General features: G+C 47.2%; 2 protein-coding genes across 10 annotated transcripts; both read right to left on the reverse strand.

Moving 5' to 3' along the window:
• Positions 1-770: 770 nt before the first annotated feature.
• On the reverse strand, positions 771-27,954 carry LOC121595829 (MAGUK p55 subfamily member 6). 9 transcript variants are annotated; one of them, XM_041920093.1, is made up of 10 exons: positions 24,965-25,079; positions 20,286-20,550; positions 16,575-16,696; positions 3,081-3,749; positions 2,165-2,422; positions 1,886-2,096; positions 1,637-1,807; positions 1,410-1,573; positions 1,134-1,208; positions 771-1,017 (listed from the first exon to the last, which is right to left on the reverse strand). In XM_041920093.1, exons 2-10 carry the CDS (start codon positions 20,380-20,382, stop codon positions 841-843), a joined length of 1,944 nt encoding a protein of 647 aa, XP_041776027.1. In that variant the 5' UTR covers positions 20,383-20,550; positions 24,965-25,079; the 3' UTR covers positions 771-840. The 9 variants fall into 9 exon arrangements, with proteins under 9 accessions (XP_041776027.1, XP_041776028.1, XP_041776024.1 ...); XM_041920094.1 differs by lacking the exon at positions 24,965-25,079 and adding an exon at positions 24,755-24,769; XM_041920090.1 differs by lacking the exon at positions 24,965-25,079 and adding an exon at positions 21,624-21,864 and having other exon boundaries at positions 3,123-3,749; positions 20,286-20,361.
• Positions 7,967-12,051, reverse strand: LOC121595831. The gene is made up of 2 exons (XM_041920099.1): positions 11,963-12,051; positions 7,967-8,890 (listed from the first exon to the last, which is right to left on the reverse strand). The coding sequence occupies exon 2, from the start codon at positions 8,853-8,855 to the stop codon at positions 8,067-8,069; it is 789 nt and encodes a 262-aa protein (XP_041776033.1). The 5' UTR covers positions 8,856-8,890; positions 11,963-12,051; the 3' UTR covers positions 7,967-8,066.
• Positions 27,955-27,965: the final 11 nt, after the last annotated feature.

The following is a 27,965-nucleotide window of genomic DNA, read 5'->3' on the forward strand; positions in this document are numbered from 1 at the left end:
ACAGTTTAAACCATTCATATCGGCGCTTACAGGCTAGCAGCTAGCGAGAGGATTCGCAATCGCTCTCTCGTTCGATTTTCTACTATCTTACTAACCGTATCGTTTCATTCACAACGCAAAAAAAGGACGGTACCGGGAACGAACGACCTACAGAAGGCAAAACGTAAACGAATAAAACTCATCTTACTCATTAAGAAATACCATACGTCTAAAAAACCTCGCGCTGTGCAGCTACTGCACACGCCCTCCAGCAGCACACGCGAGTTGTGTCCTCGATTCCTTCAAGGTTTAAAATGAACAGTACGAAATAAAAGAAAATGGACGAATTCGACTATGACCTTACACGCTAGAAAAATACTAAAACATCAAAGGCGTTACGCTAATCAGCTAAGAGGATGGATAAAGATCGTGCAGATATCGTTGTGGTGGTTGATAGTACTAGCGCGGTTTTCCGTGATCCGTGATGATTGCATCATAAATATACCCGGCGCCGTTTCAGACAAGGGTTTTGCACATGTAAAGCGCTCGAGAGAACAGTGTTTACACCTTCATATATTGTTATAATGTTTGATAAGGCATCTGGAGTGTAAAGAGTCTTTAAAAGGGCAGGGTTGCAACGAATGCTCCCGCCGCGACGTGAATGTCCTGGAAAAGAATACCGTTTCTATTGCCGAGCCTATCTAAAGGGCAGCGAACGAAGCTGAATGAATGCATTGCTATATGGCTATTTGAACTGTTACTTGTATCGATCAAGGATTTCCATTTGTTTCTTTGCAAGCCGAATGATTTGAACACATTTTGTTTTGCAGATCTGCATCCGAGTAGACGGACGCATGGAGTCTAGTAGATCCAGTTTACCGGGACCCACTGGTGCTCGTGTGACAGCTGCTCTAGCGCTTCCGTCACCTGCCGGAATGTGTCATCGAAGTCTTCGTTCACAATGACCATGTCCAGGTACTTGTCGTACTTTCGCTGGAGCAGTGCACTCTCCTCGACCGCCGATATCAAATCATCGTCCTACGAGAAGGGGAAAAAACATTATTATCCAATGAAACTATATCAAACAGCACAATTTTTTTTCGATAAACATCAAATCACTTATGAACGATCATGCTGGAGCATTTGAATATTACCTCATACAGCGATGCCAACGATTCCAGAGTCTTTGCTCGACGGGAGCTGAAGCGTATAGAGCTTTGACGATCAAACTGGAAGCATGAACAGAAGAAAAAAACATACCACGACCACACCAAAATACGAGCAATTAGTTATCATGCAACATACAACGACACACAGAAGAACGGTACGTGTTTATAGGTTTTAATATGTTTTGTTTGTGGTATTGCGTGAAACACATCCATAAAAACACAAACATTCAAGCTTCTGTTAATAGAAAAATCGATTCTTACATGCAAGTTCCTCGTCGATCCACTGGCCGATCTGCGCTCGGAGTAAAGCAGCTTCAGTTGCTCCATTCCTGGTGCCGCAATAAACAACACGAACGGCATAAACTCGGGACTGTTGTGCAGAGTCTTCAGTGCTGCCGGTGAACAATCCAGTACACACATTTTACCTGAAATCGGGATAGGCGACAGTTAGCACCATGATTACACAGATCGATCACTAAAATACTAACCTTGCCGGATAACGTCACGAATCGAATCCAGATGGGTACCGTACAGATTACCATTATGCTCACCAAACTCCAAGAACTTGTTCTCCCGGATCTCTTGCTCCATTTCTTCACGATCGGTAAACCAGTAGGCCTTGCCCGACTCCTCCAGCGGTCGCGGTTGACGTGAAGTGTCTGTAAGCAATGGGCAAAGCATATGACAGTTAACACTATGTTTTTGGAATTCCAATGAGACATATGTCCAATACATACGCGGCAGTACTGATCCAAACTTATCCGGATCGCTGTTGATCAGTCGGTTCTTTAGCGTTCGTCGTCCAACTCCGGCCACGCCCACCAACACCAGTGTCTTCCGCTTGAATGGTGGCATTTTGGTAACTTCCTCGTACAGCATCAGATCCGCTTTATCGAACTCGCTATTCTGCTTCGTTTTGTACAGTATCTTTCGCTTCTTCTTTGAAATCTGCAAAGAATTCAGACATTGCAGTAACCTTCTCTTGTTGTATAAACACTCCACGCTTTGACACTTACCCTTGTTCCACAAATGCCTATCTTATGCACGAAATCTGCCTCCGGAGGTACGTACGCCTGGCGGCGTTCCTCCAGCTCCTGGGACGGTATGAGCCCCGTTGGTCCATCCTCTCCCGCATGCTTCGCCTGCCACCAGTTTGGATCCTTCACGTTGATAATCTGCAGTATGTCACCGCGCAAAAACGACAGCCCAATCTCCTTGCACGGTAACAGATTGTCCTCATTTGGGTCGTAATCGAACAGCGCCCGCATATAACACTGAAAATTGAGTAACAATCGAGAGCGAAGAACCAATACGATTAGAGGAAATTGGGAAGCAACACGTTTTCTAACAGCCCTACAAGTATCCTATCAACTAGCTTTTTTGGTTTATCTATGAATGTAAGTCCTGAGTATGGCTGGTGCTAGATCCTGCGCGACACTACATACTACATTGTACATACATTGCAACATCGATGAAGTGCACTTTTAGCGTGGCTGTGGGTACAGAACGGGTGCCAGAGACGCGTGGTGAGACTTCCGTAACGACAAACGTCCACTCTATATAGCTTGTTAGGAGGTCTTTGCTGACGGCACGTTTGAACACATAAGGCAAACGAATAACATAACTCAAATGTAAACACAAATTTCAAACTGAACACACAAAAGCAGCCAAAACTGATAGGGCAAATTGGCAAATAAATGCTTCCAACTCACAAAACTAAAACCACACTTCAACGAATCGCAAACGCTGATCTATTTAAACAAGGTTAACGAGAGACAAACAGAACAAACACACACAAAGGAAACCAGTTAGTACAGCGTCGGTGCCACAAGCACACAGGTACGAAACTAAAAGCTACAGCGTAACTAAACACTAACTAAAACTTAAAACCAATAAAGAAAAGCCAGTCAAGGCGTAAAACACTCCACTTACCGTCAGCTTCTTGCCCGAGTCTAAATTTCTTCCATTCTTTACCTGTCCACCGGCCATGGTGATGCGGGCAGATTTCATCTCCTCCTCGACGCTCGGCCCAATCTTCAACGTTACCGACTCCTTCGCGACCGAGATCTCGCCCTGCAGCTCCTCGGGCGTGGTCACGGGCACCCCGTTCACCTCCAGTATGACGTCGCCCGGATGGAGCAGGCCCTGCCGATCGATCATGCCGCCCGCGATGATTCGGGCCACCACCAGCTGATTGTGCTCGTCGACCTCCACCGTCAGGCCGAGCGGTTCGTCCGGATTTCTCCGGATCCCGACCATCTTGATCGTTTCCCCGGGCATATCGTTGATGGTGAGCAGCTCCACACCGGACCCGTCGACTGTCTCGCTGGATGAGCTGGCCTGATGGTACTGACTGTTGCCACCCGGGCTGGACGTGGCGGACGTGGGGGGATGCTTTAGCTTTTCGAGCTGCGTCTCACCGATCTCGTCGTGCGCTTCGAGCAGGGCGCGAAAGTGTGGATAGCGGAAGATGCGAGCGAGCTCACGGGCGTGCGGATTCCTCGACAGGCTACAGCGATCGATCACCTCCTTCAGTAGGGGCGCGTTGTCCACTCGCACTGGATGCAGTGGCGCTGGTGCTTCCTCGAGTTTGTCTTGGATCTGTTTTCGCGGGGAGCACACGAGAAGAAGAAAAGTCACACTATTAGCACAATCTGGAAAGATACTCAACAGAGAGGGCGCAACTGAACGCAGCTATGCCGTGTGAGTGCAATCGTCGTACTATAGTACCATTCACTACCAGAGTCGTCGATCAGCCCCACTACACGGGGTGGGTTTTCGAAGGTGGGATAAAACCCTCGTGACAACACACAACCACTTGCTCACGATTTCGAATCTTGTCGTGCGCTTCTATCAGTGTTTGTGTGAGAGCTTTCTGTATGATCAAGGTGACGCAATGTTGTGTGGTATGCGATGCAGTACACGGTGGTGCCCCACCTAGTGCGCACATGTATCCGCAGCGACATGTGGTCGCTGATCACTCAAACATACGCACACGTACGTGATACGTACGATCGAGGTTGTTTGGTGCGCGTAGTGCAATTGACACACTCAGTTGCCCGAGCACGCGCTTGTCAAAGACAGTTCCAAATGAATCGTTTATAATTGGAGGCGAACAGAATGTTGGCGTGATGGTGGAACGGTGGAATACGGTGGGCACGGATCAGTCGCTCAGAACGCAGTGGATGAATCATACCGATTCAATTGTTTTGATGCAGCGGTACTACGCTTAATCAACGGTGGAGAGCAAAAGGTGACTCCCTATGTGCTTCCCCCCCTTGAAAGCGGGAATTTCGCAAAGCAATGTAATATCGGTATATAGTAACACATTGTCACACCATCTCTTGGAAGCACGTTGCAAATTTAAAAAAAAAACTATATTCTTACCAACATCCGATGGTCTTGAACACAGTGAAACAAGATAACTCCAAAGCTGCTAAACCTCTTCCAAGCACATCCAAACGATAACTGAAACGTTTCAACACGATGTGGGATGATTTTGTGCTGTAAGTGCATCTAAAATCATACAATCGTACTCCAATGTACATGCATGCAAATGTGTTTAAATGGCAATTAAACACGCTACGAGGGTGAAGGGAGGTATACACCTAACTTCGAAAACAATTTCAACTATCATGCCAATCGTAGGTAAGGGCATGGACATTTACACCGAAAAGTTTTTGATTTACTGCCTCATGCTGTGTGTACTTTGTCCATTGTTGTTTTGGATAGAGCATAGAAAAACAATGCTCAAACTAACTTTGAAGCAATGTTGAACAATTGTGAACGAAGACTAGCAATGCAAGTTAATTAAAACTTGTTTCTATGAATGTTTTTCAACATTACCCTAGCAACGTAGACCGATTAAGGGCCGAGGCGATAATTTAAATACCCTGAGGAAATAGACAATTTAAAAGGCTCGATGCATCATCTTTAAATCCCCACAGAAGCCAGAATATTAACACATCATTGTCAGTCATATTCATTAACTCTGGCTCGACGAGTGATGAATTCCCGTACGGGTAGGCACTTCCGCTCGAAAAATCCGGTCGAAACATTATCCTAATTATTCAACACCATGTACCCTTATTTTAAAAATGAAAGCCACTGCTGACGATGTCTAAAGAAGGTCCCAAGACAACACCTGATGAATCTTTAGCTCTTCACTATTCCCTTCACATCTAGATTCATATTTTAACACCTCTCTTCATAATTTGTTACATGATGGTTTATGCTTCGTCTGCAGCTTCGCTCGAAGAGGAATGTAAGCAACCACGCAACCTCTCTCACTCACACAGCTACAGATGCCCCTAAGCTGCCTGGCAACTCACTATTCCTAATTTCTTTGACCTTCCACGCTTCCGCTTTGTGATGTTCCTTCGCTGCATCGGCCGAAAGATACATTAAAAAGCGCAGACGAACAATTCATCCATCCCTCGGTGCACGAAAAGAAAGGGAATGCGAACAATGGAGCTCCAGCGACGCTGGCTTCGGTTGCCGAGAGTTTGCCCAAGGAAGGGAACAACTTTTGATACTTGTATGCGCTTTCACTTAAAGGGCCCAATGCAAACGAAAAGCTCCCCCTACTCTCCACCGTACCGCCTCTTCGGCAGACAGAAACACCACAACCACTCACACTCGATCGAAGGGATATTGCTGATCTTCCCGAGACCTCTAAACTGCTGCCGTGAAAGTCTGCCGGAATGATCTTCCGCCGTATTGTATGACGGATGACGGTTGTAGAAAGCACAACAGCTTCAGCTTCAAAACGCACACACACACACAGCCGTACTTGCTGCGTTCCGCTCGACTAACTACCGGGAACTGGCCTTTCCGGCCTGCCCGGGGAATAAACTCAACGAAGACGGGTTCTTGGCCCGCTCGTGCCAGGTTTCTAGGTCACGTCTGATGGAAGCACACTCCACCCGTCAGGGGCGGTTTACGAGCTTCGGACAAAAACACCACCACCACTTAACCACATCCCCAAACCTTCCAACTATCGACAAGACAAACCTCCCACCTTGTTATATGACTTCGGGCGGTTGTATTACGTCCGATGCCTATCTGCCTATCGGTGTGATGCATCCAACCGGCTAGGGGCGTTGGTTGCGCGAAGTAACCGAATCGTTTGTTTGTGGTGTGTGGGGAGGGCACTCCAGAAAGTAGCGTCACCATGGAAGACGTTCCATGAGCGAGTCGTTTGTTATTCTGTTTGTGACTGTCAGCATGAAACGTATCAAATAATGAACATAACTGACGGCAAAGATACTGGATCTAGGTTTTGCTAGAAATCAACAACCAAAGACACCACCATTATCCATGAACCTGCAAATAGGAAACGCAACAATCCCATTTCCCAATGACTCGCTCTCGTAACGGCGCGTCAAGGGTAATCTCGCACAAGAACGCCGTGCTATTCTGAGCTCCATTTAAAGCGCATTATTAAGTAACAAACCAGTATGCTAATGCACCGCAAACGGTAGAACAACAAACGGCATTAGTGCGACGCTGATCGTTTACACCGCGGAGCCGTTGCCTGTAGCTGGGGGAGCGACCGGCCGGTGCTGACGTACGGTGCTGCTAATTGAAAATGCAGCTGAATTCCATTCTCCTGGCGATCGCTGGTGACTTTACCACACAGCATAACCTCGCGCCAATGTCTTCACGGTGCTCTATTTACGCTCTTCCCTTCTACCTGTGGGCTGCAGCGATTACCTATGCATTTGAAAGTGCCCACTGAAGGTAGCGTGCGCAGAGTAGAAAGGGATAACGTTCTGTCGCCCGAAGCTTTATGGCAATCATATTGTTGTCCGGCCACTTCATAGAAGGTCATCACGTGACGTCAAATTCAGTTGAAATAGAGCGATTTGTACAACAGAAGCATAGTAAGTAGAAACAATAAAATGTAGGTTATTTTTATCGTCTCTACCACAGCTTGACAAACTCTTTCAAATTCCACCACACAACAGATGTTTCAAAAAAGATGTCACATCATAGATAAGAACACCGTAACACCTGAGGGTGTTTCTCTTGCGGCTCCGAAAAGGTAGCGATGCAGGTCAACGCTCCCTAGATCTTATGTTTTAGGCACGCTTTGTCTCCCTGAAGGAAACCCCTAATAAACAACAATCAAAAAAACACAAGAAACATACACGTTGTAAAGCATGGTAACGAACCGTAAGTGAAGAAACTGAAATAAGCTATGCTAGAGAAAGTCACCATCACAACAGAATCGTTTCTTCACCGCCCGCCAGAAGCGTAGGGGTGAATGAACGTTTCGGGTGGAAGGTCACAAAAAAGAGGGAAGACTAGAACTTTTTTTTAAAACACCCACGAACAAACACCGTAGCAATGAAGGAATTCCTACGCTTGAGTGAGCGCGTGAGGTGAACAAAACGAAAAGAAGAAAGAACGAAAATAAACAAAAATACGAAAACTGAAGACACGAAGAAAAAAGAACACAAAAATAACTCATAATATTCGATACGAGAAATCAATAATTTATTGATCACTGTGAAATGATTAAAACAAAACGTTAGCTGGCCACTTCCCCCTCTTTGACGTTGACGAGGAGGTTCGTCACCTGCGCCATCGCCGAAGAAGTGAAGTCACCGCACATTAAAACTGTCTTACTAGCTACTTTTTACGGTTACAAAACTAAACGTTTAATAAAAAAAAGACTGCTTCGTTTTCGATTCGGTTCGAAACCAGGCACTTCTAATTCTGCCCAGCACTAGCGCACAAACACACCTGTGCTTCGATAGTTTTGTGCGCTTAACTAATGATACGTTTTCCCTTATCAAGACTGGCGGTTGGTCGTCCTCGTTTTGCAATTTGTACGGAGGGTTGTGTCGCTTTTGCGACGTGGACGGAATGTACGGACGGTTAATGTCGAACCAATGTCGGATGGATGGCTTTCTAAATGAACTTCGTGTCGCCGACCGGCATGGTCGAGACGGTACTGTGCGGTGTCGTTGGTCGCGAACCGGCCAGCGAGTGCGCTACGGACGCGTTCAGCGATTGCATCGTACCCATTCGCAGGTGCGCCAGATCTTCCAGCTTCGTCAGATCGGCCAGCTCCAGGTAGAGCGAGTACACCATCAGCCAGCCGTACAGGGACGCCACGATGATGACGCTCCAGATCAGCGTGATCAGTATGTTGTACGCGAAGATCAGATCGTTCACGATCGAGAAGAACAGGAACGCCAGCAGCCGGAACAGCGTAAAGATGGCAAACGACCACAGCCACGGGACGATCTTCGATTCGTACTCCTTGCGCAACGCGTGCACCAGCATGATGCTCGTCACCAGCACGACCAGCCCACCGATCAGCGAGAACAGTGCGGCCACCATCAGCGCATTGCGCACGTGCACATTGCCCACGTACACAAACTCGTACGAGATGATGTAGTAGCCGTAGTGGGACGAGCCCGGCGCTGCCAGCGCCAGGCAGTAGATGTCAAACACGGCCGTACCGATCGTGAAGATCGCCACGAAGATCGAGAACAGGCCCATGATGAAGGCGCCGCGCTGAATGTCCAGATATTTGTTGTTGTGCAGGAGCGGCTTCTGGTACCAGGGCACCATGACGGACTTCATCGAGCGCGATCGCTGCGAGTGCAGATTGGATTGCGATCGGCTGGTAATGTGCGAGTATACCGACGGTGTCGACCGGTACGTCGACGGCGTTTTGCGCCCGTAGTTCATTGTGCGGCACGTTTAGGCAGCTCTGGGTGGTCACACTGGAAGAAACGGAACGGTCAGTGTTACAAACATTGAGCTTTTCTTCTGAAGCTTCTCAGTACAACCTTAATATGTCACACGACTGTGCAAAACAAACACGCTGTTTGCGACGCATTCACGAGAAATTTCACACCATGAACTTGACACTTGACATGCACGCGAGCAGGCGCGACATCTACCGGCAATTCGGAAGACTGATCTCCCATTGACGTACTATTTATTATTTTTTGTTATGATTTGGTTTTACTTTTGCAGTAAACTTTCCTATTCAATCATTCAGTTTGAAAGGGGGAAAAGGTAGTATCTTGGAGCATCAAGAGAAAAAGAAAAATGGCACAAAAAAACGAGCTCATCACTTGCGAGCGTTGAACCCGAACGAACGAGACATTAATCGATCAAACGAGAAATTTCAAGCTACACTAGCGGCGATAGGGGTGGGAAAACACATTAACGTTAAAACAAACTAACTAACCACTGCACGCTACGGTAACGGAAGGAAGAACGTTAATGTAATAAAAAGTAACAAAAAATCAAAATAAAGTCGCACGCCAGAAACAGGTGAAAGTTTGCTCGGAAATGTATGTCTTGTGCCATTTTGATTCAGAACAATGCGTGTGTGTCCATACTTTTATTTGCCATTCGCTTCTCTTTTCCTACTAAGCTGTTACTATTTTTCTTTACTTTTAACATAATATCTTCCCTATTGGCTGTTCCTATTTACAGCTACAGCCACTGTTTACACCCTTCGTTAGCTCAATTTTGGTCAATGTTCATATGTTGAAATTTCTCGTCATCGCATCGGTTCGTGTCGTCGTTCTTTCGAGCGGTTTCGTTTTGCCGTTGCAGTTCGTGTACATACGTTTGTGCCATTTTGAGGTTAGTGCGGGGCTACACAGCCGCCCATATTAAGTAGTCGCTTCGTTAACGTGAGTTACATACAGGATGGAATGTGTTGCGAGTGTTTTGGAATTGGTATTTTTACAAGCAAATAAGCTTAAAGCCAGCTTAGCAAATACTGGAAGGACGCTAACGAGTATTTATTGGCGTGGGGAGTTTGTTTAGGCTTGTCCCTCTAACAAGCTTCTGCGAAAAAAAACGCTTGTACGCTGTCAAGTGAGCGATAAACGCAAAGAACGCAGCACAGTAGCATTCAATATTCCAACGCAAGTACGGATAAATGTCGCGAATTGAATTAAATCACCGATAAAACTATCTCTTTTATGGCACCTCCAGTATCTTATCTGCCACACTATAAACCCACACACTCGCCAATGGTCGTTTCCCAGAGCCGAGAAGGCACTGCATTGCCTCGTAGGTGAAGAAAAACTCAAAATTGAATACATTCAACCGGCTTTCAAATCGTGTCACCCTGTTCGATGGATGAGGCAGTTTGCAATTACCACCCTGCCCACACAACAGTAACACCCCGCAAATGGTAGCTAATTGTTTACCAATAAATCTAAACACCACGCTCCACGCCTTTTCCGCTCACGTCGGCACCGGGAATGCGCCTCGGCGATAGTGTAGGTAAAAGTGAAACGCTTGTGCTTTTTATCATTACGCAACAATAAGAAGAAAACAAAAGCTCATGTTAGTGAAAATATGCGGTGTAACTACACGTTTTTGCTACCCCTGCAACGGATGTGTTGCTTTTCTTTCTGCGTTTTTTTTTTCTTCACGCCCTCTGATGTATGTGTGTGTTAGTATGCGATCGTTGCAAACTGCACCTCTGCCGCACAGAGATCGCTGCTCCAGCATAAGCTTCTCCACCGCAACAGGGCGCGTCTTTGCTTATGCTGTACAGCACCACTGTGCCGGTGTTGGTGGCGTCGAGTTTCCAACACAAAGAACGAGCTGTCCGGCTCAAAACAGGTTTTCTCATCCCTCAAGCTCCACACCAGCAAACCCCATCCCATTAGAGCGCGCATCTGTGTGAAGGTTTCCTCGCAGTGTTACGATCGCTTTGTTTTCACCTCCAGCAACCCTCCGACGCAACCCTCGGCAAATCTCGCTCCCCTGCACACCCTCCAGCTACACAAACCCGAACGAGACTTCAACGAGAGAATGGGCATGGAGGCCGCTTCCATCATGTCAGCCGAAGACCGAAGTCAGCACGTAAACAACACCGCCGGCTTTACCGCCCGGTCGCTCACTCTCGCGCACTTCTCATCCCGAGATGCGTTGAGAATACGCGAACGCGCGCACCGTTTGCCTTCTTGGCTTCGTAGCGCGTACCTTGGAACAACTGGCCACAAAAGACTGAAAGGCGATCGGACAAGACGTTCTCCCTTTCGGTTTAAGTTTCTCTCTCTCTCTCACACACACACAGACGCGCACTCCCTCACAGAAGTTGACGCGAAATGATGCGATCGAGGTTGAGCTTACGACGACGCACGACGACGGCGACGACCCGTTTTGCTCGGGCCCCAACTTGGAAGATCGCACCTATACTGATGCGAACGGCTGGGCGCTAATTATGGGTGGATACCTCGGATTTTTTCCGTTCTCTCTCGCTCTGTTCCCTTAGAATGACTTTGGTGACTCAGTGTTCCGCTGTTTGGCAGCTTTTTTTGTTGTATGCAAAAACAATTTTCTTATCCATGCGTTTTCACTGAAAACATCTCCCCCCCCTGCAAGAGCGGAGAAAACAACCCTTTATTGCGTTGCGTACAGGTAACGCTGCTGACAGACGACTCGCTTCTGGTGGAGGCCATTTTGAATCATAATGACCCTTTACGGTCAGTGGAGGGTTTCTCTTGCATCGTTCCCATTCCCAGGTTGGGGAACATTTTGTTTCACTATTCTTCCCAATGCCTGGTTTTCCAATTCAATCATCACAATTCCATTACCACGTTTAGCCCAACACTAGCCTATTCCTGTACGGTATGCAACACACATTAACGAAGCTTTGGTATGTCGAGAGATTGTGTGTTTTCCACCCGCGTTTTCCCCCAATACACAATCACTCACATACTGGAGGAAAAGCCAGGGGAAAGCCACAAAACGTCTGTAGCTGTTCTCCCTCGGGAAAGGTCGACTCGCAACACGCACATCGGCCACACGGTACACACCTTAAATTTAACCTCCTTTTCGATGGGCCGCAGTCGTCTGCTATGGTTCGTCCGATGGTGCTGTGCACTGCTGCTTTCTTCACTGTGATATCGATTTTCTGGACTGCCCCTGCTTGGTGTTGCCCTCCCTATGCGCAACTATGAATCACCCGTCGCCGATGGCAACTGGTCACGAAAAACACCGTATACACCTAGACACCACCAGAGTCTGCCAACTCACACAGCGCTCCGATATGTATGCAGATCTTCACAATTCACTCGGCTCTGTCTGTACTGTCACCGCACACCGTGATCGTACGGCAAACACCGTCAAGCGTGACACGCACCACAAACACACCGTGACACAAACCGAAGGGGGGAGGAGGAGATATATATCCCAGGGGGGTGAATTTAATGAGCTGAGGTTGCCGCGTTGTAATACCGCACCCGAAGCACACGCAACTAGCAGCGTGAATGGTTCTCGCGCAAATGAACTCAACACGTACCCGCTCCTAACGGTTTGACCGTTTCGAAATGCTAGCCAGCGCGTGAGTTACCACTGAGTGGTACGCTGCGAAGAGATGCTCTTTCGCTTCGGCACGAATGCTTCGCTGCTTGTGGTGCTCTCGTGGTGAATTCGAGCGCTTGGCCGCTCGCCGTGGTGAGTATGCTGTGCAGCTAACGTAAGGGGTTGGTTTTAATGTTGGGGGAGAATACCATCAAACATAACCGGTGGCTCTGTTTGCGTGTGATGGATACCGTGAATGAGAAGAGAAGCCTGTAAAGGTATTTCTCGTTGGGGTGTATTTGTTGAATGATCATCATGTTTAGTGGTTCAGACCGGTACAGTTGCGTATTTGACTCAACATTTATTTGAATTACTATTTTTAATTATATTTATATGATGCACATAAAAGATTCATTTGCACTGAACATTGCTTTAGGTGAAAAGATTAACTCGAGTTTTAAAAGATAATTATAAAAACATATAAACATATTATTATAACTTTCACATAAAGTATAGACAGAGCCATCATACAACTATCCTGTATGAATTTTCAATATAACCTCCCTCATTAGTCAGACAAGATCTATTCGTAAGTGCCATAGAAACAGTACTGACGATGCACACACACACACACACACATACTCACATGCATTCATCTCTCTCTCAATAGCTTCTTATGAAACATCCACTCGATAAATATGCATATTCTCACCATCAACAGGTTTTCGTGCGATCGAACGATTCGTTCATGAACGATGACGAAACACCCCGTACCCGTGCCCGTGCGCATACGTCAGTGATGCATTCTAACGCCGACCTCACTCGAGCAGTACACGAGACGACGGACGGAAACAGAACACACATCGTTGCTCAAGCGTCGTGCACAGAAATGAGAAATAGAACAACATTGGTCAGCAAACTCCACACGACACGACAGTGTGAGAGCAGCGACACGACGGGGAAACGTTCGAGTGATGCTCCACATCGCAGCGCCAGACGATCGCGCTCATCAGCCTGTACAAAGAAAACATCAGCACTTGATCGTTCAGGCGAATCAAGGCATACTTCCCACTCAAGAAAACCCGCCCTGAGGAGGGGAAGAGAGCAATAAGAGATTGTTTGTTCGCAGCAGAGGTGCCGCAGGTCAAGACTAACGCTCAGGCCGACGATCGTCTTGCTATCTATGACGATGCGGCCGCGTGGGTGAGACGATGTTTTTCTTTCCGTACACCCGCGACTCTTGCCCGATGACGACGTGCCAGTGGCATTAATGGGACATAATAAGCGAATTGCCACTAGCACGTTCCTCAGCCCATCCATAAAGCATAGCGGCTGCGGTGCCCGTCCACTTCAATCGCGCTGAATCCCTCCGCAACAGGTGTTTTGATCAGTGGCACAGCATCGAAACTCCCCCCCTGGGACAAACTCACTGGCAACGATACATTTCCAACAAATGTACCTATGGTCGCGCTTCGTCACCTTTTAAACGTTCGTTGGACTGATTAATTGTTTTATAAATATGCTATGATCACGGGCGGCATGTAGACAAGCGTGTGCCGTTGGAGAAGGCTGACACCGTAAACATGACAAAGTTAATGATGTAGCCAATGAGTCCCGGGCCTAGACTTGGGACGAAGCTACCATGGGCCATTAAAGCATCGTTCCGAAATTCCCAGACAGCCGTATTACGGACACATTCTTGGTGAGGTGCAGATACAATGACTCAACCTTTCACGATGTACGGTAATAGGATGCAATTGCAGCTAGAGGAACGCCGGATTCGTTTCGGTGCAGCTATGCTTGACATTATGAAACAAAAGTGAAAACAACTCCGATCTTAATTCCGTCCAGATTGCATAAGCGCACAGAGAAACCACATAAACGCCGTTGCGCGAAACTAAATCTCCGTAACCACATTTCGTCACCACGGGTGTCTGAACACCGTAACGCGGCGATACAGACTCCGAGACACTTTTCACCGGTGGATAAATGTTTCCACAAACAGCACCCAGCATTTCACAATGCAACTCGAGTAATCAAATCCTCTTGACAGATAGCGTGAAAGGAGCGTGATACTTACCTTTTATTTGTTGAGCGATGGACTTAAAGGGCTTAGGGATGTTTTCACTTGCCGTAACGCCTAAACCAAGTGTTAATTAGGTTCACGTGACTTGCTATGTTTTGCTTTTAGGTCATCTTTTGCCGTCAGCAAAGCGTAGACTAATCCAACAAAACCAACATGATAAGCTTTCACTCAACTCACTCCAACTCACTCAAACTAACCGCTGGTAGAAGCTCTGATGTCATTTCCAAACTTAAACAACATCTCCACCACAGAAAAGATTCTCAGCGCTTCTCCGAATAAAGATGCCCACAAACACACAAGCAGATACACTACGGCTTTAACGTTTTGATTGTGTGGGTTTTGGCAGGCTTAAGCCGGCTGCAACTCAACTCGCAGCCCTTTTTTGGATTCGGCAAACATCGCAACCAAAAACATAAAAGGCTTATGGTGCACCCCAAAACACACACACACACACAAACCACGCCCGAAACCCCGGACAGCCACCCGGACGAAAGCGAACAACGATAACGATTTTTGTTGTTGTGGAACCGGTTTTTAAAACTCCCCAAGATTGTGGAGCTCATCAGCGATGAGAAAATGAGTTGCTCAAAAGTGCGTTGTGTACGACCGCCGCCGCCGTCGTCGTCGTTTTTTTGGGGGATGCAGCGCTTTTTGTTCACCCTGACTGGAGGAATGCTGGGGCGGGTTTTGGTTTGGCTTTTTTTGCGGGAAGGTTCGTGATGCAGACTTTCATTCCGAGAGCGGGCTTACCGGAGCGCCTTCTTCGGTGGGAATAAGTTCATTAGTTTAGATCAGAAGAAACAAGGCGGTCCTTTTCCGGTCGGTTGAGCAAGAAGTGGCTCGGTGTAACGAAATTGAAACAAGTTGGTTTTTTTGTTTTTCCTGTTTTGCGGCTCGGAAATTAAGAACATTCTTTTGGAAGGTTATTCTCCCATATGTTCTACAGATTGGTCTCGTTGCTTGGCGAAACAAAAGGAGAGAAATTCGGCTAGGCAACTAATGAACACATGCTGTGGTATTAAATATCAATTTTAAGTATTTCAAAGCAAGTTATTAACACCATAGTCAGGTATTTAAGGTCTTACATCCTCGTAAGGTAAGAAATAGTATCTTCCTTACTCTTCTTGGCATGATAGCAATTTTGTATTAGTCTTCGCTGAGGATGGTATCGTTCTATTAATTGATAAATCTTACAAAGACAAAGAAACTCACAACCACCTTTCTTCAGTCTATTCCTCCACGGCGCGTAACACTTTGTACATCTCTTTCAAAACCGCTTCTTCCTCTCCGACTAAACCAATTTAAACCAATCTGATTTAATTGCAATTCATCAATGAGTACGGCTAACCTCAGTGCTGGAGTCAAGCGCGAACACTACGCCAGGGTGATGGAAGGTCACTGATTCATGACCAATTAGCTTTCCGACGCACATTTACACGCATCAACCCGTCAGCCAATTTACGCTCCCTCAGGCACGTAACGACCACATTTCATCCCATGTCGGACCGTTCGACACACTACTGACACAGTGTGGTTTGAGTTTTCCGCCCTAGCCAACAAACGCCTCTCGAAAGAGTTGCATCAAACTTGCTCCACAAAAATCCCTCCCGTTTCGGCCTCGCAGCATCTCGACCACACGTCGGGAGGTCAATTTCGGGGAACAGGGAAATATGTGTCACTCGACCAATTAACCGCGCCACACTTTATGTGCAGCGAAATTGGCTCTGCAGCCAATCCAATTAGTGAAAATAAACAACCTATTTCCTCATGCGCTAGCGGCCCGTGGTCGGTCAGCTTGGGACGTTATTAGGCCCCCGAAAAGAAAAACCCCCTCACGTAAGGTCCTCGGTTGAAGCTGTCCCCCAGGACCAATGCCAATGTCCGCATAGAGTGCTGGAGCAAAGAAAAATGTGTGAAACCTACACAAAATACACACCCTCCTGCGTATGTGTGCTAAGTTATTCAATTACCCTGCTGAACATCTGGTGCCGAATGGTACCTTCTTCCTCCAGACAAACAACCAACACGTGTACACCTACCTTAATCAACTGCGTAACGGCTGGGTTGGCCAGTATTCCTTGCAGAAATACCAGATCCGTTTCGTTCGCCTCCGAGCGCCCATTAAGATCTGTCAAATTTTCCCGCACGTGTTGAAAGGCAGCTGAAACGATACCAACAAACAAAATTGGGAAAAGACATAAGATTAAGCACGACAAATCAATCCACCTGGTAACGAGCACCGTTTCCGGCTTTGTGGCTCAATGTATTTTGTTGTTAGATTTTACTGCTAACCATCCACTAATCATTGTCCGTGCTTCACCCACTTCCAAGCGAAGAATAAAACCAAATGTAAGGTCAAATCACCTCGAACCGCTCCTCCTTATTCCGTGGCGAGATGCGTTCCAATTTTATTGGGACATTCTTTCTATCGCTTTATGATCGCACACTCTACGTTTCGGGGGGAAATTGTGTAATTGCCCCATTACCTTCCTGGTGCTTTCGCGTGTCCTTAAGGCGAGAAACATACGGCCTCACGAGCCACGAGACACAAGACACCATATTCAGGGGGAAGTAGATCCAAAGTTTTACACCCAACGACTTTATGGTGCTAGCAAATGGATGAACCAAGCAGAAGTAACACCGGCGGCAAGGGAGAACGTTAAGGAAGAGCTTAGAGGGATTGGCATTAACGGTCGGTTTGCTACAAAGTTACAGCTGCTTGGGAGCAAGCGCACATACGCATCGTAAGGGGAATAGCGTGGAAGTCAATAAAAATTTGAAACCATTCACTTGTACGTAAGGAAACATTGAGAATAGGTAATAAAATACATTGAATGGGTGTGAATGGAGTAACAAAGTATTAGGAAGATTAGCAAGAGAATATGATCATATGAGAAGCCTTTTACTTATTCAATAAAACAGAAACATTATTAAAAGGAACTCGAAGAAAAAGGAAAAGACTAAATGATTGCAATGCTTGGACAATAGATTAAATCATATTATTTCAACAAAGACTTAAAAACCAATTCTACGTCCTAACTGCCAACAAATGAGCCAATTATTGGTCTCCTATTTTCCCCTGTTTTCCAAATGTTTCACATGTGATTCCGAAACTGTTTGCGCTCGCTCTGCTCCTTTCAACGCCCCCGGATAGTTTAAAGCCAAACAAATCATTCCACCCGACACTTTGAAGATGCTATTCATAATAATATTTATCTATAAGCGTATATCCTCCCTGGCCGTTTGATCTACAAACCCCTGTGGACCACCAGCTACGACAAGCGCACCAAAACGACGCGCTTCTTACCATCCAGACCTGCTCCTGCTGAGCCAAAACTCACCCCCACGTACGCCAATGCTCATGTTGTTGTCTTTAAATTACAATATTTCCTTCGTACAAATAAACACCTTCCCGCCAAAAAAAAAGCCAACCAATGACGGTGACGACCGATTGCAGTGCGGTTTTAAAGAACATTGGCTAAGGAACAAGGAGAGAAAGGAAGAAAAAAAGGTTGGAAAAGTAACTGCAATTGAGATTAGCATGTGCCTCCCCGAGCAGTCATCCTCGCCGCAGTGTTAACGTTTCACCGCAATCGGCCTCGTTTTGAACCGCGAGCAGTAAAATGTGGAAGCGCATGAAACCCCTCTCCCACGGCAAGTGCCGGCGTAACGCCAAGAAGTGATGGTTTGTTTATAAAATTTTTCATCTCCGTGGTAAGATTTCTTTTTATTGGTTTGTGTGTATGAGATACGGCGCAGCAATAGCAACCAGCAGAGCCAAAAAAAAAACAAAATAAACCATCCCACACCGTTCTAAACCCCCAGCAAAAAAGTCGGTGTGATAATAATCCGGCTTTCACACATTTCTGCTGGTGCATATTTTCTTGCCTTTGCGGCTTCTGCTGCCATGGTCGCCAATCCCGGTCGCTCAACCCGACGTTTGGCGATTTACGATTTGGCTCTACTTACGTGCCGAGAGGGATGTCATGAGCTGATCCGTGATCTAGCGCAACATCATGCGCTGACGGGGTCAAACAAGTCGTCGTCGTCGTCGTCGTCGTCGTCGTCGTCGTCACCACCCGTCGTCGCTGTCGACGTACGGTCTACGGTCGCGCTAATACGCTAACTTATGCGAAAATGTGCGTCTATGATGCAGCAGCCATGTACGGGGTAGACACTTTTCGTGTGTTTTGGGTACGAATTTATGGGTTAGCGCAAATTGATGTGCTAAGTAACGCCTCAATTTAAGCATCAAGTTGAGTGGATACAAAATGGATAAAAAGGATACTCCTTTTTCTCGCAGGGTTTATGGGGCATCTATCTTGATGTGACGCTGTTCAATGTATGATAATGCGAACCATTTAGATTTGATTTTATTCAAAGCTTTTTGTCTCACCATTTTACTGCTTTACTTTGCTGCTTCTTTAGATTTGTTCTTGGTATAACATGTTGGAAATATGATGTACCTGCCAAATACAATTTTCAGTTTATTTTAAGCATGCCTTCTGTTGTCTTGTCTCTTGTCAATTGTTTAGAATAGTTTCCTTTATTTACAAATATATTTTAATTTATTATGGCATTTTTACTACTTTCGTCACTAATGCAAACATGACTTTAAAAAAATAAAACCAATACCAATTTATGTTTTCAAAACTAACTGAGATAATTTCATCTGCTTTCTCCTGTAAATAGGTTTGCAAATCATTATGCTTCAACTTTCGAACTGTTTTAATTCACGTTCGTTAGCGACGCCTTCCCACCAACCCAAACACAGCTTATTGTTCCTCTCTCTCTCGTACAAGTGCACGAAACCTAACCCCATCCCAAAAAAACGCGCATCTTGCAAACAACACGCTCCCCTGCTGCCAGGCAGCCCATCATCATTGGGCCAATAAAACCCGAGCATGTCTAATTTAATTGCCTACACATCCATTTGCAGACCACGAAATAAAACCTCCGCTCGCTTCGTACTGCACACTTAGGCGCACACACCACCTGCCTCCCCTTTCCTCCCTTCTTTTGAAAGCGGCATTTACTAATCAATTAAATCAAATCTCATTCACAGATACACGCCATCGCGGTGCACGGCGCGGGCCTTGGAGGGAACATTAAAGGGAGCACTTGAAAAATTGCAGATCCCCCAAAATCGGCGATCACAGCGATTCAGCGATTGAGGCACACCAGACGGAAGAATTGGAAGATAGAATCCCTTTAAGCTCCCTGCGTTTTGGTGTCAGACAGCCGAAAGCCGAGGCGATAGTGGATAGGAGCGGTCGAAAAAAACCACGTCGTCATCATTAGCGCGTCTTGCTGAACCTCACGGGAACCACGGCCGCTTAACACAACGGGGCTAGACAGCTCTAGGCCTCAGCAAGAATTCGAACACACCACCAACACCGCCGTGTGTCCGTACCTTCCCAGTACCCGAAAATATCGTAATGAATTCGTTACCACAGGAACCTCAGGCGGCGACCTCAGTGCGGAAAAACGATATTTGGACCGGCGTTGAAATGTACTTTCTATTTTCATTTTCACTCTCCGCCACGCGATGGGCGCCTCACGGAAGGCAGGAATGGACAGTATGGGCGGAAAAAGGTGCCCTTCGACACAGTGTCTTAGTACGGATGACACACACACACACACACGCGCAAGCACTTGTTCGAGATGGTTCTGCCGTTTCGCAAGGGAAAGGATGCTAACCAGATATGAATCGCGGTTTTTCCCCCCTTTCCGGAACGCCGCACACTTACCGTTGTCAAGCTTGGTGCTGCCGTATCGATGCATCGAGTCCATGCTGGCCAGCAGCTGCCGTTTGTCGGTGGTTTCCTTTTTGCCGAATCGAACCATCGTGGCGCGGTGAAGGTGAGCATCAAGGTGGGGCACAATTTGAACGGACGACAAAAAGGGGACACGGAACAGGGGAGGTTTTGTTAAAGTGCACAAAATTGCAGTTCGGTGAAGGTGGAGCAAGCAGGCACACTAAATTTCATTCACAACCAATTAATTGCTAGCACACTGATAACGAACACCAAAATTAATAAGCAATTGCCACAAAAGAATAACTTGTTCTTGGGAAACCATTAAGCACAAACATTAATATTACAATTTAAATTCATTTTTAAGAATACACATTCTTCACGTTATTTGTCTTGTCGGTTTCAATACACGTAAATTAATTATATTAGCTTAAAAATTAAATCACACTACTACAGCACAACAACACAACAAAACACACATTCATCATACGAAGATCATGCACGAAACGAAAAACCGGGAAGCGACGAGAGGATGCAGCACATAAAATTTTACGCCCAAAAACACTAATCCCTTTCGATGTCGTACAAGCTTACACATTAATCCGAACCGCGCCCGGTGGGACGGGTCATTCTGATGGAAAACATATGGTACAAAGCCGAAACGATCACTTGAGCGCACTTCGTTTTTGGCACATATTAAGTAGAGAAAGCGAGAGCGAGCGGATTGAGATAACGAACCAGAAATACGGTGGTGCGTAATTAAATAGAAAACTAGCCTACACAAGAACAGAAACCGGTGACTCGTTCTTAAATGACTCTCTCCCACTGCTCAAGCAGGCAAGTGATTCAAACGACTAAAAATAAAGGAACGCAGTTAATGAGCTCTAGCAGAAAAGTGTGAAAGTGTTGTCTGTTCATGAGCAATTGTTTGCGACCGACCAAACGGGTCCAAACCGCCACGACCGATCGACTTCCGCTAATCTCGCCGCGTTTTGAACGTTCATTCCCAGCGTGACAAATGTCTGGCGCAAACGATTGCTCACCGAACTCTCAAAGAAAAAAAGAAGAAGAAGGAAAAAAGCGGCCAATGTATGTAACAAATGTGCTATTCGAAACATGCCATAAGTGTACAAACAACAAACGTGTCCTAGCTCACGGCGGCCCCGAAGGTGTCACAAAACCGTGTGCGCGCCACCAAGCTTTGCTATTCTACCAAGCGACCAGGGAAATTTAACGAACAGAACCACGCACACACACACACACTCGGAGAGCCGAAAAATAAGAGCGCCACCGATAAAAACACTTCACCCGAAAAAACAAAAAATCACGCACTAGTGCCGCTGAGTTGTGCTGGGGAAGAGGAATTTTCTGAAATCCGTAGGCGATTGTTGGTGACCTGTCACGTACATATACACACGCACACCCACTGCGGTCGGAACCGTTGCTGCAAACGTCGTCGTCGTCGTCGTTGTCGGCTTTCCGCCTCTCAAGGCGCGAGCTAGACGGAACTGGCACCGACACGCGTGGTACAATGCTTGCTCGGCCGCGCACTATCGTCAACTGCGGATCGTGTCCGCGCGGTCGCACGAATTTGGTGTAAGCGGGCGAAAAAGCGGGCCTGCCGTCCGAAACTGTCCGTGCATCCGTGACGTCACACAGCTCGGACGCGCTGAGATGAGGAAGAAAGTGTTTGCGAGATCGTGCCACCGGCGGAGAGTGCGAACTGCGTGCGATACGGTGAGTGAGAGCATTTTCCTTGCTTGAGTTTTCCCTCCAACCCATGCCATGCCGATCGGTGACGACACACACGCGCGAGGAAATGGGAAATGGGTTAAGATGTGAGGTTTGAGCGTGAGATTGGCGAGAGCGTAATCGTGCAAGAACAAGAAAGCGAGCAATCTGTGCCCTCCCCACACCAAACCTCCAATGTCCCAGACCGGTCGGAAAGCAGACCACCACCACCGCAGGCGAGTGGAAATTATCGATGACGACAAATGTGTTTACATTCGCACACACATATGTTCCCGTTTTCCCTTGCGCTGGTTTTCCACCAGCCCGAGAGACAGCGAGGGGGCACAAATCAAACAACAGCGTGTTTGCGAACAATTTGAAGGTAAACAATGTTCCGATTTTCCACTCCCAAGCCCCCATCACTCCCATTTCCATCAGGCTGGACCATCATTGGTGGCAAAAAAAAAACGTTTGCTTTCTGATCGGTTGGTCTGTTCGGGTCGATCTTCTTCCTGCTTGTCAAACAGCGTGTTTTGACATGTGGGTAAACTAACACCCGTTGGACGATGTACTAAAACACTGACTGTGTGGCTAACGCGAACAAATAAGCAACAAATGGAGGGTTAGGAGGGACCACAGGGAAAACACAGGGAAAGGAACATTGTTTTTAATGTTTTGGTGCGAGAAGTTTGCAAACAATCGCGGGCTCAAAGATCGATTAATGTGGGGTGGTTTAATTTGATAAAGGGAATTAGTGATAGAAGGTTGACATTTGAGATTTCCATTAGAGTTTTTCGTTGAAGACACTTTAATAAGAATTTTATCAAATACTTATTACGGCTTCTTGTAAGAGATAATCTTTGCACACAATTGGAAAATATATGCATTCTAATTGACCAACACAATCAAGCGTATTTAAAACCAGCTATCAATGCTACTAATCCTGATAGTTCCCATTTCCAATGTCGTCTGAATAAAACTGACCCAAATTTGAAGCCCTTTCTCTATAGCTGTTATCATTGTGTTTAGCCCCTTCTCACCCGCTAACTAAAACCACTTCCACTTCATATGTTTTGCATAATCAGACCGTTTACAGTCCCCGCCTGGGAGGCCTTACTGCAACTGTCACCGATTTTTCATCACATTATGCAGTCTTCTCTCTCCCCCTCCGACATAGCTCGACACATGACAAAACAGACATGATAAATAGCACGCCGGCTTCTTTAAAGCACTTCTACCACAAAGCGAGCTCCCTCTTTCTTTAGGGCCTCTTTTAAAGCTACACTTTCTTCACGAAACCAGACCACTCTCCAGGCTGCTGCATTCTTCCGTTCCATTCGACCGAAAACGGACGATTTCACTCCGGCTTTGCATGAAGATCATTTCACCGTTTCCGAAACAACTGCACAATCTCCAGTTTCCAATCGGCGTAACACGAGAACGTTGTTGTGCATCGGCCACTGTTTGTCCAGAACCAAACCCCCCCCCCCCTGCTGGGGAGCTCAATTTCATTTCCCAAGACGCACGCACGCGGGTAGAATGTGGGAGTCGGTCAAGTCGTGAATTAAATATGACAGTATGAATTACCATTTCTAGCTCTGTTCATCCGGAGAGCAGGAGAAACAGTCAGGAAAAGAGAGAGAGAGGGTGTTGGGAAGAAAAATACAAAATGCAAAAATAAACGAACCGTTCAACGAAATACGCCCACTGCACCCCCGTATACCAGCAGAGAGGGGGTCTGTATGTGTATCGCGCCAAGACTTTGGACTTTTGCGTTCTTTTACACCACGCGGCATGCATCAGGCGGACAGGCCCCGGTTCCGCCGTACACTACTTTGCTTCATAAATCACCAAACAGCTCTTGGACTTGGACGGTCGCAGCACGGGTGTGTGTTCGAGTGTGCAGAAGGGCAAAAACCGGCTGGCCGGCTCACAGACAGTAGTAAAATTAATCGATCGGACGGCAGTGAGCCGTAATCTTAAATTATCCGGAAATCATAGATAGATGGATGGGAGTTTAATTTGCTTAATCGATTCCGCTCGCCCGCTCCGCACCATCTGCCGTGAAAGGGGGGAAATGCATTAAGTGGACTCGAGTGTCGACGCGGGGTAGAAAGTATATGCACCGGGGTGGGACAGTTGATTGACGGTTGCAAATAACGTTCCTTCTTATGACGCATGCACCTGCCCCTGGCTGCTCAGGAATGTCCCTCACAGTGGGTCACAGTGCTGCAACATTTGGAGTACATTAGTGTGGAGCACAGCGGAGATGCGCTCCAAACCACGTGTGTCTTGTCTGGCGATCGTTTTCGGGATGTTTCCTGCACAACATCTTCATCGCCAGGTCCGGATGGTCGTTAATGATCGTTTTCGCTCGGAATTTCCACCCAACGTGCTCATAGGTCATATGGTGACATTCATTTTCTGGTAAAACAACACAACCAAAGACACTGTCTGCAGCATCACGATCACTGCTGGCGCACTGAAAACTCAATAATCACACTTCCATCCCACACACCGACAACACAGAGACAGCAACTGCACAAAGAGGTCCACGAACACACGAAACCTGGGGGAACCTGGGGCTCAACCCGCAAACGTTCGGAAGCTGTTGACAGAAATGCCATCAATTTTCGACCGTTATTGCGAGAGTTTTCCTCCTCCCTTTTTCCATTCACGACATTTCCACGAAAATGATATTTTCCTCTTTTTTGCTGCTTCCTTTCGCTTACACTTTTAACTTAATTTTAGCGCACACACATACAGCACACTGTACCCAACGCGCAGCTTAATCGATCACCACCGATCGCAGTGATGCCAGAACTGCTCTGATCGTGCAAAAATTCTCGCTCACCCCTGCCCAGCTGAATAGAAACACTTTATCGCGTCGGACTCGTCGGACAGGTTTTTTTTTTTGTATTCTGTGTGCACGGTTTGCTTACGCTTATACGCGGGATGTTTTCGCTTCCAAAGCGATTCCACCGATCGCGCCACCAACACTCGCACGCGGGCCCGCTCGACGCCGATCGAGCGAGTTCAACAACACCGTCACAACTGACGGACGGTCGGCAAGCCCACAGCCAACGGAAGCCTTACTCTTGCTCGGACCTTACGGGCTCCCGGGAGAGACCCGCCAGAACGTTATGGCCGTGGAATGTGTGCGGGGGTTTGCAACCAGAGGGAGCAGGAAGAGTAGGGGGTTTCACGCCACAAAGCCGTTCGGGAAGCGTACCATAACCGGTTGTTGTTGGAGAGAGGGGCCTTTAGGGGCGAGAGAGATCTAGAGGGATATGCCTTCGGAGCAACTCGAAAGTCCCCACGTGGTGAGATGGTTCGTGAGTGGACCTTTGGGCCTTTGCGCGTTGCATCACCGAACACTCACCAGGTGTGAGTGACTCAGGTGAAAAAGAGTGCCCGCACAGTAATCAACACCCATGTCTAAACGCATCGAATGACGGCATGGTGGTTTTCGCTCCCCTCATTCGCTTTGTGGTCTTTGCTTTCTGGAAGCGAAGCAACGCAACCAGAGGGAGGAGTTTTTTTTACACGCAAGGACCTCATCAGTGAGGGCATAACAGAGGGGTTCGAATAATGTCACAAAAAACCACGTCACCAGGGAATTTTGAGAAGGTTGAGAAGGCAAGAGGGGTTATGCCAGAGCGTAGACATATGTGGAAAGGGTCGGTTTCGTTCATTCACCTGTTTTCCAGGTCAATCGACGGCAGCACGTGCAGTGAGGGCTCTGTTTGCTGTCGGCGTAGTAAACAGTGTGAGTGTGTGTGTCTTCAATAGAATAGCGTAGGGGAAAAAGGTGAACAAAAAATCCATTATATTTCATAACACACAAACTCACACGCGCACCCGCGTGTTCATTATGCGTCCCTTTATACCTCAAGGAAAGTTGGGGCTGGAAAAGACCCTTCGATGGTTTTTTTAATATTTCTTATGCGTTCTTGGTGATGGAGGACTGTAGGGATTTCCTGTATTTTGAACGTGTGTCTTAAACCATTTAGACATGCAAGAGATTTCCACCCATGATGACCTATTTCTTTATTCCCACAAGACTCGTAGACAATCATCCAAACCCAATCCATCAGCCCTGCTTGCATTGACTGTACAAGTAGAACCGTACGATAGTCATCAGTTTGCTCTTTCCCATTTACTGCGCCGAAACACGCGGGTTTCATTTGCACCTGGAAGTTTCGCTGACATTCCACACCTCCACAAAACGACTCAATCTGCGGCCCTCCCATTCCCATCCGCCTTCGTTTAATATCGACTATGCGGTGGATTGATTTTTCCTACGAAATAGCAACGGAAAACATAGACAAATTGCGGCGTGTTCTAATAATACCGCAGACCCAACAGCGAGGATGTGTATACACACGCCGCACCTCCGGCAGTATGCAAGTAAATAAACCACACACAATCGATATCCACCGCTGAATGCTAAGCTGCAGACACATCGAAGACATCCAAGAAACCCATGCTCGTTCGGCACAGCTGTGCCAATAGTTCATCGCGAATAGCAACCGACACTCCCAACTGCCACATCGCCGCACAGTCGGATGGAGACGCCCAATGCGCGATGCGGAAGGTGTGAAAAAAAGGATGATTTACTCGATTGGTTTCGAACGGCGCGAGGAAATTAAATTGCTTTCAACATAATAAAAACAGCAAAAAATCACCCCTCTGACTCACCGTGACCGTTGGCAAACTCCACGATTTTCTCCGAACTTCGCAGCAGACCAAAGTTGCTCCACAGGTTGTTGATGCGTTTGCCGAAGGAGCGCCGCTTGACGGGTTTGATCGCTGCCTTGGCGCGCCTTCGATCCTTGCCGAGACCGCGAGACCGGCCGCTCCGGATGTCGTACCGATTGTCGCCGTGGTGGGGCAGCTGTATCGTTACGGTGCGGTGTACGGTCAGCGGCTGGATGGGCGCTTCCGGTACGCGGGGCAACACTAGCGACGACGGTTCACTTCCCGACTCGGGCGAGGCAATCGGTGCTTGCGGTGCCGAGTTGCGGGTCCACAGCGATTTGGGGCGTGTGTTCGGACCTTCGGTGCTCGGTTTCGACTGGTTGGTGCGGAAAAACAGACCCTTCAGGCTGGCCATAAAGCTGGCCGGCTTCGTCACCGTCTTCGGGGACGGTTGCGGTGCGGTCGTCGTCTGATAAAGGTGCACCATATTTGCATGCAATCACACGTGTGTGGTGTGCACGAAAAGCGGGTGAGTTAGGGCGAGACGGTGTACACTTGCGCCTTAACAACTGTCACGCCATGAACGACACACACAAGTTCACTGAACTGTAAAATGCTAATTTCACCACTCCAATACGGCTAGTTGTACTTTAAAAAAAAATACTTTCGATGTGACTCCCTTACGATACACTCACTTAAGGCACTACTTTCGTGTCGCAATATTGCAATATCGTTTTGCTAGGTTCTAGGGCTATTAACACACTGACGACGCATATAGCCAATGTTTGCAGAGCACCCTTCTTCTTTGCACGCTCATAGCAAGCGCTCAACAACAAAGACACCCAATGTTGTTCACTTCGCACCGTCAATTAGAACCAACGATGCTTGAACTTCCAACGCACACTCGATGTCACTGCCTATTGCGACAAATAGTTGGACCTTCTAGTCGTTAGCCGACAATCGACGACAATGTGGTACACACAAACCCACCCAGCGCAACCAATGACTGGGCTGACCGAAACACATGACGATACTACGGACCCTTCCAAGGTCTACTAATAAACACCGCACACCGATGCTTTACACAACGTCCATTCTTAAAAACGCTCCCGTATCGTAGCTCTGGACATGCTAATTACATTTATGGTTTCAAAGCCACCACACACCGCAACACAACGCACACACGGGTGACGGAGTGTGTTTGCTGGGTCGCTCTTCACCCAACCAAACAACTTCAAGCCG

This window comes from Anopheles merus, chromosome 3R, assembly GCF_017562075.2.
Source record: "Anopheles merus strain MAF chromosome 3R, AmerM5.1, whole genome shotgun sequence".
Classification (NCBI taxonomy): Eukaryota; Metazoa; Arthropoda; class Insecta; order Diptera; family Culicidae; genus Anopheles; species Anopheles merus.

Excerpts from the sequence above, each read along its gene's own strand:
- LOC121595831 (XM_041920099.1), bottom strand. The coding sequence starts at position 8,855 with ATGAACTACGGGCGCAAAACGCCGTCGACGTACCGGTCGACACCGTCG.
- LOC121595829 (XM_041920092.1), bottom strand. The coding sequence starts at position 27,210 with ATGGTGCACCTTTATCAGACGACGACCGCACCGCAACCGTCCCCGAAG. Across the intron at positions 2,423-3,080 it reads ACTCGGGCAAGAAGCTGACG|TGTTATATGCGGGCGCTGTT; the intron begins GTAAGTGGAGTG and ends CTCAATTTTCAG. Across the intron at positions 2,097-2,164 it reads TAGGCATTTGTGGAACAAGG|ATTTCAAAGAAGAAGCGAAA; the intron begins GTAAGTGTCAAA and ends AATTCTTTGCAG.